Below are 13,767 nucleotides of genomic sequence, written 5' to 3'. Positions count from 1 at the left end.
AGTATTTCAAATTTATCATTGCACGTTGCCATGACCTTTCTTTAAAACCATCTTGTTTATGCTTTTTTCCTACTATCTCTTTGCTTTGCTCCTTCCTGCTCTTTATTCTGTTCTTCCGTCACTCCTTTCTTTCTTCTGTTGCCATAATACTGTTCACTGTACTTGTTTACACAGCATTTTCTCTGTATTCCCTCCTTTATCACCGCCACAACTTTGTTCAAAGTGTCTGAAAAGCAATTTTTACACCGAAACTATCTTCCCCCAAAGCCTGCAAGGCAATAACACTAAACTATTAGAAGTTGTCTATTAGCAATTAGAGGCTTGACATGAAAGCACTGTAAGTCTCAGTTTAACAACAGATTGATCCAGGAGAGTACATCAGCACAGCAAAGTATGCCACATCAGATCTAAGTACTACAAAACAAACCTAAAAGAAAACACAGAGAAATATAACCAAATAGAAATGTACAACATAGAACAGAAGAGTCAATAAAAAGCAACACAAAACAATAACGATCTCAAGCAAAGTAAAAAAAAAAAAAAAATAGCTGTACAAAGCAGAATGTTTAGTTGTGCACACCTTAATTTATTAAACTTTACATTTACACAATGTTAATACCTGCCTCAAAGCCATAGGAGGCTACAGAAAATCCAAATCAGCAAATCTGAATGCAGCATTTGTAGAAAAAAACAATAGTTATTAGGTGTAAAAATAAGTGTTACCTTGGGCCACAATATCAGAATTACCTGTGTTAACTCGGTTTAACTGTTTATGTTTACACGAGAAGAGTTAAATCAACACTGAGGACATTGCTCTTATGCTTATTCTTTCCACCAGATGGACATTTATAGCCGTTCAGCTTATGATGATGATTATATTTGTGCAGATTTTGCCTGGCAGCAAACATGGCACACAATGTTTTTTTTTTTTCTTCTATTAAGACAATTAGTATGATCCAATGTTGTTTGTTCAGCAATTGTCTTCAAAGAAATAACACCTTAGCCTTCTGCTGATGAAGTTTTTTTTTAGGCTTGTTCTGTTTTTGTTTTTGTCTTTCTGTGTATGTAGGAGTGTGGCTGCAACGTGCTCGGCTCAGTGACCCAACAGTGCAACATCAACACCGGCTGCTGCTTCTGTCGCGACTCCTTCAGAGGAGAGAAGTGCAACGAGTGTCAGATCGGATACAGAGACTTTCCCCAGGTACAAGACACAGTTAACGTTACTGTCAGTGTCTTAACTGTACTTCGACTTTTATTGAGATATGAGGGAATCTATGACAGGGGGACACAGAGGGACTGAAAGTGGGTTTAACAGGACAGGGTCAACAATTCAACTTACATTTGGGCTTGAAAAAAGCTCCTCCAGCTTTAAAGGGCTCATATTTTGCCAAATCCACTTTTATTAGTCTTTGGTGCATTTATTTGTGTATTTCCAATCCAATCCAACTTTATTTGTAAAGCACTTTAAAACAACTGCAGTGGACCGAAGTGCTGTACAGAAGAAAAATTAAAACCAAAATAGAAGTATAAAATACAGAATGGATTTAAAGACATAGAAACTGTACAAAAACAAACAAAAAAAAAAAGTGCTATACAGAAGAATAAATAATATTTTGACCCTAATAATTCATACAGTTTGAATTTGAACCCTCCAGGTGCTGCAAAGCTATCTTTATATTCCTTCTGGCAAAAATCAAGTGGATTTCTACAACCTGTTTTAATTCCTTCTTGATTGGGTATGTTTTATAACTAGTTACGTCACGATATTTGCACATATAAGGTCAAGACTTCTCGACGAACATTTCTCTGAGTACGACATAATTGTTTATCATCAGCATTGGTTTTAGTCCACACTGAAAATATGTTGAAACTTAAAGCCAATCACCTAAAATGTTCAGTTATTGGTTGTATTAACAAACACAAGTGGTTGAACGGGACAGAGCAGCACGGTCAACAACCTGGAAGGGGTGGGGCATGAAGTAGCTCATTTGCATTTAAAGGGCCAGCGCTCAAAACCACCTTTGTGGTGTCATTACTCAGAAATAGGGTTAAAGATGAGCCTGTGGAGTTGAATTAATGAAGAATTCAGACCCAAGCAGAGCATTTACAGTTTATGTAGACCACAGGGAAATGTTTTAAAATGCATAATTCCATTAAAAAAGCAAAATATCGCTCCTTCAAGACTGCAATTATAACAGACCGCCTAGGTGTCTTCATGTTCTTTTTGCAAAAAACGTGTCAGAAAATGTTTTTTTTGCCAATTCTTTTGCACTTTTGTTTTCAGAAAGAACGTAACTTTCAATATCTGACCATTAATTATCATTATTATAAATGATAAATGCTTAAAACAGTGTGCTTTAGTAAAATAGAAAACTTTTTAGCATTAGTATCAGAAACAACAAAAATGTCAATGACCAGATGATTTCACAAACGACATGAATGGACTAGTGCTCATACTATCATACAGAGAACATATTGGAAAGTGTTAGGATTTCAGTATATTTAAAAAACAGGAGACATTTGTAAGTTTAAGCGTTTCATAGAAATACTTACCTACTTCCTAGTGGTGCAAAGCAGGTCATGTGACAGAATCGGAGATATGTTTTAGTCCGAGGTTGCCCTGTTAAGTTTCCAAAACCAAATGGATGTTAAGGACATTCAGTTCTTTCATAGGATCATGTTGAATCCTTCAGTGTTGGATCATAAATAAACAGGTTGTCAGATCTGTCATTGTTGACAGTGTTGATGTTGGAAGTTCTGCCTGCTCTTGAGTTTAATTTGTCAACAAGTGCGGTGCTATTCTCGAAGTTGGACTTTTTTCAACTCGGATTGATGTAAACACATCAGAAAAAAGCACTGTCTCTAGAGTATTTTTGCACCAAGGACACTGAGCGCTGCAAATAATACTGAACTGTATGGAAAACAGGCAAAAATGCTGCCTGTTGAGAGTGACCCTTAAACCTTCAGTTTATCACATTTGGAAAAAAAACAAAAAAACATTGGTGTTAGTGGTTTTGTATTCTGAAAAGTAACTAAAGCTGTCAGACAAATTTAATATCATAAAAAAATATATTTGCTTCTGAGAAGAGGTTTGTTTGTTTGAGGTTGTTTCCCGTCAATGATGTTATATCCCCTTCATTAAGCTAACATTAGTGTGTAGTGTTAGTTGCAGATATTTTTTTAATACTTTATTTTTTTTTTACATTTTTTTAATCAACAGACAATATAACACAGAAACTAGGGGTCACTGGTTGAACACAAAATATTTAAATGAAACACAGTAGTAATTATGCTTTGTTTTGTTTATAGTCCAGCCATTTTCTCCAGTGCTTTATGAAGATATGTTCCTTGAGCTGCAGGTAATAAGTCAAACTTTCTATACAGTAGATTTCCTCTGTTATAGCCCTGATCCTCACAGGGTGCATCTGTTTTTAGCCAGTTACTTGTAATTGCCTGTTTGGAAGCAATTACAAGAATTTTAAAGAGGTATTTGTCTTCTTTCTCTAATACAGTGTTTTTCAACCTTGGGGTCAGGACCCCACATGAGGTCATCTGGAATTCAAATGAGGTTGCCGGAAATTCCTAGTAATTGATAAAAATAAAAATTACTAATAAAAAAGTATTTTTGAATGATTCAAGAAGTATTTCATTATAATTAAAACACCATACACTTTTCCTAATAAAAATCAGGCTCAAATAAAATGCAGAATATAATATCTGAGAGGGCAGACCCGATCATGTGACCGTGTGCTCATAGTTTGAGTTATTGTTTGTTCAGTATTAATTGTCAGCCTTGTAAATCCAAGATGGACTGACTGTACATATCCTGACCAAGGAAAATAAAATTCTCACTTTGTGCAGTAATCTACACCTGGCTTTTCTGCCTCCGTCCATAATAATATACATTATATAGACTAAATGTCGTGTAAAATTAACATTTATTTGCAACATAGTACAGCAAACTATTACATGATCAAAAACAAATTAATTTTAGCCCAAAAAAAACCAAAAAAACCTCTCCCCTTTTGAATGTCTGGGGTCGCCAGAAATTTGTGATGTTAAAATGGGGTCAAAAGCCCAAAAAGTTTGGAAACCACTGCTCTAATACATCTCCAGGTAGCAGTCCCAGCAAAAAAACAAACAAACTCGGGGTCTTTAGGAATTGTGAAAGTCATAATGTCCTCAATCATTTCAAAAGCCTTTCTAGTTGCAGCTACTTACCAGCGTGAAACAACATAACATGAATATATGGCACTAAATATGATGTGAATAAAGCTGGAAGGTACTATATTTGACATTCCTACTTGAACACGTAGCAACAGGTAGTGAATATTAAAAAAAAGATGATGGGGATGGAACTTATCTGGAAATACACTTTGCTTTGAAATAAAAAATGATTCACCTTCTGACCGCCACACTCATCAACACTTTAGATTTTACATGACTGTCACTTTAATTAAAGTGTTCAAAGTCTTAAAACGGGGAAGCAGCAGGGTTTATGTAATTAAAATTCTTAAGTGGTAAAATTCATACAGCGCCAAAGTCGCACGGTGATCCCACTGAAGTGTCAGTGTTGACAGAAATTTCATGGTCATTTTACAGTCTTTTTTTTTTTTTTTTTTCTTTTTAAACTCAGTGACTTTAGTCAAATAGGAAACATAAAAACTGGATGTGTTGTGTGTGAACTTGAGTGATTCAACTGACGTGGGAGTGAGACGATAATGGCAACATTTTCATTTTGGAGTACAGTTTAATGGTTTGGTGAAGCATAAAGCTAAGACACACTCTGGTTGCTCCACTTTCAGTCTGTTATGTTGGCGATAACAGAAGCTTGGCGTTTGTCTGCATCCACATTTCCCCATAGTGTACCCAGTGTGAGTGCAACGTCGCAGGATCGGACAGCCAGACTTGCGACTTGGAGAGAGGAGTGTGTGCCTGTGCAGATCGGACAGGAAAATGCAGCTGCAAGGTACAACACACACACACACACACACACACACACTGAAATACACATGAGAATGTAATTGTAAAGGTCTGACCATTACAAAACTTACAGGATAACCTTTGAAGATTTAATACTATTTTTGTGGTGACTTTTCTCTACATTGAACCTTTCCTAAGTCACTTTCCTAACCATTTTTCCATAAAATCAGGTATTTGTCTTTATTCATTTTACTGATTATGTAGATGTTATACATCAAAGTAAATAGAACAAGTGGTTCCAGGCACAACAAACCCCACCCCTCGCATGTATCGTAGCTTATTTTGGCATCAATCCAGCTGATGTCATAATGTCTATGCATGTGCTGATGTCAACATATCAATTGCCTCTAAATATGTGCCACGTTTGAAGGAAACTGAAACAAAATTTGTTTTTATAGACATGTGAAATTTTGCCCATTATAAGTAAATGGGGAAAAAAGAGATAAAAAAAATTAAATAAAAAAATTTTATTTTGACCTACTGTTTCCAAAATGTAGTCAGATCTATTCTGGCTCACTGGCAATATATACAGGGTGGGGAAGCAAAATTTACAATGAACATTTAGTTGTTTTTTCTCAGCAGGCACTACGTCAATTGTTTTGAAACCAAACATATATTGATGTCATAATCATACCTAACACTATTATCCATACCTTTTCAGAAACTTTTGCCCATATGAGTAATCAGGAAAGCAAACGTCAAAGAGTGTGTGATTTGCTGAATGCACTCGTCACACCAAAGGAGATTTCAAAAATAGTTGGAGTGTCCATAAAGACTGTTTATAATGGAAAGAAGAGAATGACTATGAGCAAAACTATTACGAGAAAGTCTGGAAGATACTATTAAAGAAGAATGGGAGAAGTTGTCACCCCAATATTTGAGGAACACTTGCGCAAGTTTCAGGAAGCGTGTGAAGGCAGTTATTGAGAAAGAATGAGGACACATAGAATAAAAACATTTTCTACTATGTAAATTTTCTTGTGGCAAATAAATTCTCATGACTTTCAAGAAACTAATTGGTCATACACTGTCTTTCAATCCCTGCCTCAAAATATTGTAAATTTTGCTTCCCCACCCTGTAAACCCAATTTGATATGAATTCAACCAATAGTTTTCCTGCTAGAGTGTTAACAAACCAACAAACTGAACCAAAAACAATACCTTGCCTCCCCTTTGGAGGGCAGGGTAAAGATTACTGTAGAAGAAAAAGTGACTATGGAAATGCATAAGCTTGTCCAAACAATGCTGTAACTAATGTACTCCATAATCAAAGCTAAAGGCCAACAGTATACACTAGTCAACATTTGCTAGGGATCAGGACTATAACTTTGCTATATTCAGGGGTGTAATTCTGGAAACTAGAAAATTTACTTTCCCAGTGGAGTACAGCCTGCGGATGCGGATGGTGGCCACACACATTATTGACATCACACCGTATGTGTTTCAGAACATTCTGAGTGGTTTCAGTGAAAACAAAATTGGAAGAGTAATTGTTGTGAACTCTAATTTCTAGGGTTGTATCACCCTTTTGCCAGAAAGTGCAATAAAAATGTATGTTTTTTTACCTTTTGGTCCATTTTTCTTTGCATGACTAGCCAAAGTACACACATAATATATGAAGTCACCCAAAATATTATACAACATCAATTATTGTGCAAATATAAAACTGATCCCTAGCAAATGTTGACTAGTATATTAGAGTTTGCAAAGTTTTGTTTTTTTCTTTTTTTTGTTGGCCTATCTGTGTACATTTAATCCTTTGACTTGGTCTTATTTCAGATCCTACAGCTTTAAACCTTTATTGAGCATTGTTGACTATTTTTGGTAATTTCCAAATACATTACAAGTCAGTGACATCAACAGTTACAGTGAGGACAATGAGTCAACAATCTCAGGTCCAATGTGGTCTACAGGGTCTGTAAGGTCCACCTCTGCTTGAACAGTGTGTACCTGCTTTGTTAGGTACCATGAAGTAATGGTACTAATGTAAGGAATGATGTTCAAAGGGATAATGTGGATGTGGACAGGGGTCTGGATCAGCACTTACGTTGGTCTAATGTTCTAAAAGTCATGTTCTAAAACACATGTTCCTAGCACTTTATATGTGTTTTTGTTGTTTTTTTTAATATTTACTACTTGGATTTTTTTTTTTTTTTTTGACACTTACAGGTAAGGAACCAAATATGGTAACTTCATTGACCTTGATTTTCTACATAACAATACAAAATTTTGAAACATTTCTCAAAGTAATAAAGTCTTGTTATGTCCTCCAATAACACACTAAGGTTGAAATGTGGAATTTCAGAGTATTTCTATGAGTGCCCTATAAAGGGTTAAGACATAAAACCTCTGCAATGGAGAGAAGTAGTTTCATATGAGAATCCCCGTATTTAACTGTGGACTGGATACCCATGCCCTTAACATTAAGTCGCATAGATTCAATGTATAGACCCCCAGACCTGTCACTTACTGATGACGTTGTCACACATGAGCAACCGCAAGTAAAACACACTCATATGCACACACACACACATATCTGTGTTTCATGGGCTGTAATGAGCTTCAGATCACTGGACGTCATCTCGCTCTGAGCAGGTAGGAGGTTGACTTCCTGTCATTCAGTCCGACACCCGTCTCTCTGTTCAGCTGCTCTGCTGACAGGGCCTTGTTTTTGCTAGTAACCTGTCTTTCTGTCTGCCCCCACATGTCTTTTTTGTAGAATTATCCCATGACTTTTAACTGAAATTAAACAAGGTGCGTCTAATATTGACCTTATCAGACAAATAATCAGCGTTTGAGCTTCTAAATAAAACAATATTTGTTTTTTTCCGCCTGTAAACGCAGAACAGTGAAGTTGACTTTTGAGTCCCTTCGCTGTATCTTCACACCCACTAACCTGCACAACTTATGACAGCGCTCAACATTAATTGGATGATGTTTTGTTGACAGCACTGTAAACCTATTTCTTAGCAGAGAAAGGTGTAATATACAGACCTGTCCACAATCCCATTTTAGACCAGTCAGCTCTCGGCTTATTTACAGTGCTCAAAATGTAAACATTCGGTGCTGTGAGACTCTTATTTCTGTCTCAATGCAGCCAAGGCATCAAATACATTTTCTATGCTGTACTGGTAGAGTGCATTTTAATAACTAAAACATGTCAAAAAGTCAAAGTTAGCAAAGTAATAGCTAATTAAAGTTATTATTTAGACAATGTTGCACACATTATGTCTGAGAGGTGAGAGACCACTCTGTGTCAATGGTTAAAGTTACTATTTTGAGAACTTTCACCCTGTCGACTGGAGGGGTTTTCAGAGCACAGACCTCCTCCAAGGCCAGACCACTGCTCTACTCATTCCACAATAGCCTACACAATTATTAAACCACAAACAGGCTTTAAATTGTAACCTATGTTCTCCTCATTTTTGTCAGCTTGTCCCACAGATTAGTTCAAGTCACTCTTATTAAATCTGTTTGTTCACGGGTGTCAAAAATATGGCCCGTGGGCTAGAACTGGCCTTTCAAAGGGTTCAATCTGGCCCATGGGATGTATTTACAAGGTGCAAAAATCACACAAAAGACACAGAGCACAGGGGTGTCCAAATCCGGTCCTCGAGGGCCGATATCTTGCATGTTTTAGATATTTCCCTCTTCCACCACACCTGGTTCAATTAATGATCAGCTTATCATCAAGCTCCACAGAAGCCTGATAACGATGGAATGGCTTCCAGGTGTGATGGAAGAGGGAAACATCAAAAACATGCAGGGTACCGGACCTGGAGGACCGGATTTGGACACCCCTGGTCTAGGATGTCACTGAGTCTTGACAAGTTGTTTAGGTCATAAAGTTGAATGCTGTATTTTTCAGAATCCTCTTTCTTTTTGTGGCTTTGTAGAACCACTGTGATCTGTAAGTTCTAATGTACATGTGTAAATGATAAGCTAAGGCAAAAATACTGCTGAAATTGCACATATTTTTCTTTTAAAAAAAATCAGGTTGTTCATTCATGTTCAGGTTATTCACAATTTATAGTAGTTTGTCAATGTAAACATTTCATACTGTAATTTTACTTTTTTTGCACTAAAACAAAGACAGATATTTGGAGTTGTCATTGTTTATAAGGTATAATGCTATTACTTTACTGGTCTGGCTTGTTTTAGGTTAAATTGGGCTGGATGTGACCCTTAAACTAAAATAAGTTTGACATCCATGTATTAGTTCATTAGATTATCATTAAATATTTGATGCAGTTGATAGTTAGTTGTTGGTTGATGTCAGCTAGGTTCTGGGTAAGCTCAGGGCCATCGACACAAATCTTTAAAAATATTTTTTTTCTGACAAAAACAAAAATTCCCAAAGTTTTTTTTGTGTTGAAATACTCAGTTTTATGCAGGGAAAAGGGATTAATAACCAGCTTTGCCTTTTCTACAGCTTGTGGATAGAAGGTTAAAAGTGTGTTTCCTTAAATCACCCAGTTTGTGTTTTCATGTGCACATGAGGATGTTTACACTGTCAGTTTTATTGTCTCTTAGTGACTTTTCACTGCCATGATTTTAGGGAAAAACCTCCACTCATTAACTACATATTTATCCGTAGTGTACACAGTGTAGTAATAGTGGAGTTTTCTTTAGCAAGTTACTGAGTTCCTTAAATGGCATTTTTGTTAAAGTAGTGTTATATAAGTATGTAAGAAACAGTTACTAAAAACTCATCTGTGTTGTGTTGTTTTATCTGTGTGTCTTTAGGAAAATGTGGAGGGACACAACTGTGAGCACTGCAAACCAAGCACTTTTGGGTTGTCGGTTCGAAATCCATTGGGTTGCAGCAAGTGTTACTGTTATGGACTGACAGATTCTTGCTCAGAGGCACAAGGGCTCATCAGGATGTGGGTGAGTAGACACACTTCTCTGCTGTTCTTTATTAAAGCCATAGTGTCTGTAGTGATATTTGTGTTTTGTGCTGCATTCATGAGAAAAGTTGGAAGCTTTCGTTGCTGTTTTGCATTAAATCACTATCAGGAACTGCAAGTAAGAGAATACTATACAACACATATTTGAAACTATTTGTAAAATTCATAAATAAGTGTATCTTAACATGTGTATCTTTTTCAGTTTGTTTTAATGTATTACCAGAGGTTAGCAGTAATAGTTTTAATCTGTACCTGTACACATTGACGGTTCCTTCTTCCTGCTGAGACAACACATTTAACAGCTGGCTGCATACAACTACACCAAATTATTCCACTGATATAACCTTCACATCCTTCATAAAACAGCATCTTTGGATGAGAGGCTTTTTCAAATACTTCAGGTTAATGAAGTTGATCAGTAAATGCTGTATTTTACCTCGAGACCAAACGGTTCATGTTAGTTTTTTTAGGCCCTTTGGCCGCTGTTTCTTCTTCTAAAGTAAATTCTAACATACATTAACGGTGCAAATTTGCATGCTAATTTTTATGGTATTTAGAAATAGATTTTACTAAATAGATTTTAGTATTTAGAAATAGATAGAATTTTTAAGTTATGTATTTTGAAGTGATTTATATGAATATTCGCTGTAACATTAGTCTAACTAAATTTAGTCTAAATTCACATTTTTTTACGATTCCATTTTCGTTTGCATAGCATTGTATGCTACTAAAAATAGAAAGTTATGTTATATAATGTATAAATTATAGTCATTACAAATAAGAGATGTAACAATCATTTAATTAGTCAATTGTGTTTTCATTTATTTGATAATTTATGTGAAGAGACTGAAGAAAGTAAAACAATAAACTGAATGTCCTTGTATAGATGTCATGTATGGATGCCATTTTGGACTCTGGAAACACAGACTTTTCACTGATTTCTGGATCAAACAACGAATCAGTTAATTGTGAAAATAATCAACATATTGACATTGAATGTAATTGTTAGTCGCAGCCGTGCTGCAGTTGAAGCAGAGTAACAGTTGTAGAATGTCTCAGCTACCCTCCGCCGTATGAGTTTTAATCAAAACATAAACATATCTGTGAACGTCACACAGATGCTTTTTAAATGGAAGACAGAGGTATTGAAATAATGTAGACCCCAGACAGACAGTCGGCAATTTAACGATCAATTGTCGAGCAGCAGCCTCTTTTTAATAAAGCCCTTCATCTCGGAAATGGTTTCCATCGGCGGTAAACTGGCGTTTCCGTGGTAACTGTAGAGTATTAGGACAGAGTGTAGCGAGAGAGGCTTCATTTGGACGACAAACATTCACTTCATTTATTGTTGACTGAGAGAGAGTGTGAGCTGGACGGAGCGAGAGAGAATCACAGAAAAAATGGAGAGTTTATTGGAAAGAGGCAGATTTTCTCTGAACCACTGAATCGTGAGATTACACTGAGTGGAAAGGGACACGAACACACACTCATACACACACTCACCGTATCTAGACACTATACACATACACTGTACAAACACAGGACACATGCCTTTAAATACAAAGCAAAAACACACACTACGTTGCATTGCTCAGAGGGTAGAGGACAAGGACGCAAGTATATACACACATGCACAGTTAGACACAGATTTTATGATATTCTGGGAAAAAGTCATGTCAAGTTTGTTTATTTGTTTGATTTTCCCTTTGTTTATGTGTTGTTTTTCTGTCCACAATGTCTTATTTATCAATCATAAAAAAAAGAAAAAGGAAAAACTCATGTCAGTCATAAAAGCAAAAAAAAAAAAAAGTATCTGCTAGAGATTAGATGAAGTTGGAAAATAAAATGTTCTTTGCTCTGTTTATATGAACCAAAATACACTGTGACGCTTTTGGAAGAGTTCAGGTTATAGACATAAATTTTTATCTTTTTTATTGAACTTTTTTTTGTTGAATTTTGCTTTTCGTATTGTTGTGTTGAGTGTACGTACATCCTGTTTGTTGAGCGAGTTGTGGGAAATTGCGGTGCTTTGTTTTTATGTCGGTAATGACCCCAGGAAGAGTAGCTGCTGTGGTGTGCAGAAGCTTATGGGGAGCAAAACTAATAAATCCAATCACTGTCAGTAAAAATAAATTGACAACAATGTGTCCTTACTTATTTATCTATTTATTTCTAACAAAAATGTGTCATTTGGCTTCTTCTAAAATGAATAATCATAATAATAATACTAAAATTATTCCTCAGAGATCAGTGCCCACAGCTAAAAAGATCTGGTAGTTTGTTGAGTTTAATAACTTTTGAACCATTAATTCTGTTAATGTTGGCTACTTTAAAAGTCCCACTTTTTCAGTGGTATCAAATGTCTCCTTTGGACAGTCTGAGTAGTACAGCACCAACGTTTTTAGAACATTGATTTATCAAAGCAAAGAATTGGAAAAAATTTGAACTTTGACCTACTGTTCCCAAAATGTATTCAGATCTATTCTGTGTCACTAGCTGCTTTTCCATTGGACATCTGTACAAAACTTTACTGATATTTACTAAATGTCAAAAAAACAGAAGTGCGTAATGTCCGTTTTTCCGTTAAATCACAAATGTGATGATTTGTTTATTTATTATCATGAGATTACACGAGAAGTCATTCCATAAACATGGCGACAAACGTATGTTGTTGATTTACAGATGTATTCATTATTATTATATATTAGCCTTCTATCTCATACTAAATTAAAAAATTATTGGGTTTCCTGGTGTGTCCACACATACCACGACATATTTCTTCTTCTTCTTCGCTTGTTGTAATGTCCGTCAACATCTGTTTTTTTGATTCACCTGATCCTAGTTGCGATAAAAGGTCTCTCCATTGCAGTTTTGCGTGATATACCATTTGCGCTACGCCCGAAAAACCACCTCTTGCCAGCGCTAAAACTTTTAATCGAAAAATGAGACTTTTGGCAAAATTGTCATTTTTCCATCAGGTAAATTTTTATGTGCAAGTTATATTTGCACAATTTGAGGGTCAATGTTAAAGCAACTAATGGCAATCTGTAAACCCAGTTTTGTATGAACTGAAGCAATAGTTTTGCTACTAGAGTGTTAACAAACAAAGAAACAAACAAACTGAACCAAAAATAATGCCCCTTGCCTCCCCTTTGGGGGCGGGGTAAAAATAACATAAATGAACAAAACATAATGTGATATTTATTATATTGCGATGCTTAATATACAACAGTTAAATAAATGTATGCACTTACAAATAGAACATTTACAAATAGTGCATTTTCACCAAACTAAATGAAATGTATTGAATTAGATTATGAACTATGTGTCATCATTAATTAATGTGAAATATGAGTGTAAAGTGGCAAAAATTAAGAAAAAATACCTATGTTGGTGTGTAAGGGTCTGAAAATTGTGTGACTGCAAGTGCGACCGTCGTAGCAAAGATCACTCTCCCATAACGCTGCAGATATTATTCACACAATATCCACATATCAACACTGTTGGATGACAGTGGTGGAAAAAGGGATTCAGGCTGGAGCAGATGAATCTATTTTTAAATCAGTTCATTCGACCACAACCCACAGTCAATAACAAATGCTGATATTATTCAAGTAATATTGAAATATCAACACACAAAGTGGAAAACAGAGAAAAGGGGGAATAATTTATATAATAATAATAAGACGAACTCCTCCTGACTGCAAGTAATAAGTCAGATATTATTCACATATCAAATAGGAATAGGACTGAGTGTTATTTTCCCTTTTACATTATCATATGGACGGTTATTATGGAAAGCAGCAAATCCATACGCTAGCAAAATATTCCACAAAAACTGTTTTACCAACTACTTTTGTAATTCAATCAAAGT

At 35.7% G+C, this 13,767-nt stretch overlaps 1 protein-coding gene across 7 annotated transcripts in view; it reads left to right on the top strand.

Annotated features, from left to right (window-relative positions):
• Positions 1-13,767, top strand: part of lama2 (laminin, alpha 2) — a 400,339-nt gene that overhangs the window by 255,821 nt on the left and 130,751 nt on the right. For all 7 annotated transcript variants that reach the window (XM_030128899.1, XM_030128898.1, XM_030128896.1 and 4 more), the window contains exons 25-27: positions 1,070-1,201; positions 4,865-4,969; positions 9,730-9,873. In XM_030128899.1, coding sequence (XP_029984759.1) covers positions 1,070-1,201; positions 4,865-4,969; positions 9,730-9,873 — 381 coding nt within the window. The remainder of the gene's footprint in view (positions 1-1,069; positions 1,202-4,864; positions 4,970-9,729; positions 9,874-13,767) is intronic.

The sequence above is a fragment of the Sphaeramia orbicularis genome, chromosome 24 (genome assembly GCF_902148855.1).
Source record: "Sphaeramia orbicularis chromosome 24, fSphaOr1.1, whole genome shotgun sequence".
Taxonomy (NCBI): Eukaryota; Metazoa; Chordata; class Actinopteri; order Kurtiformes; family Apogonidae; genus Sphaeramia; species Sphaeramia orbicularis.
This window is presented reverse-complemented; position numbering and strand designations above follow the sequence as displayed.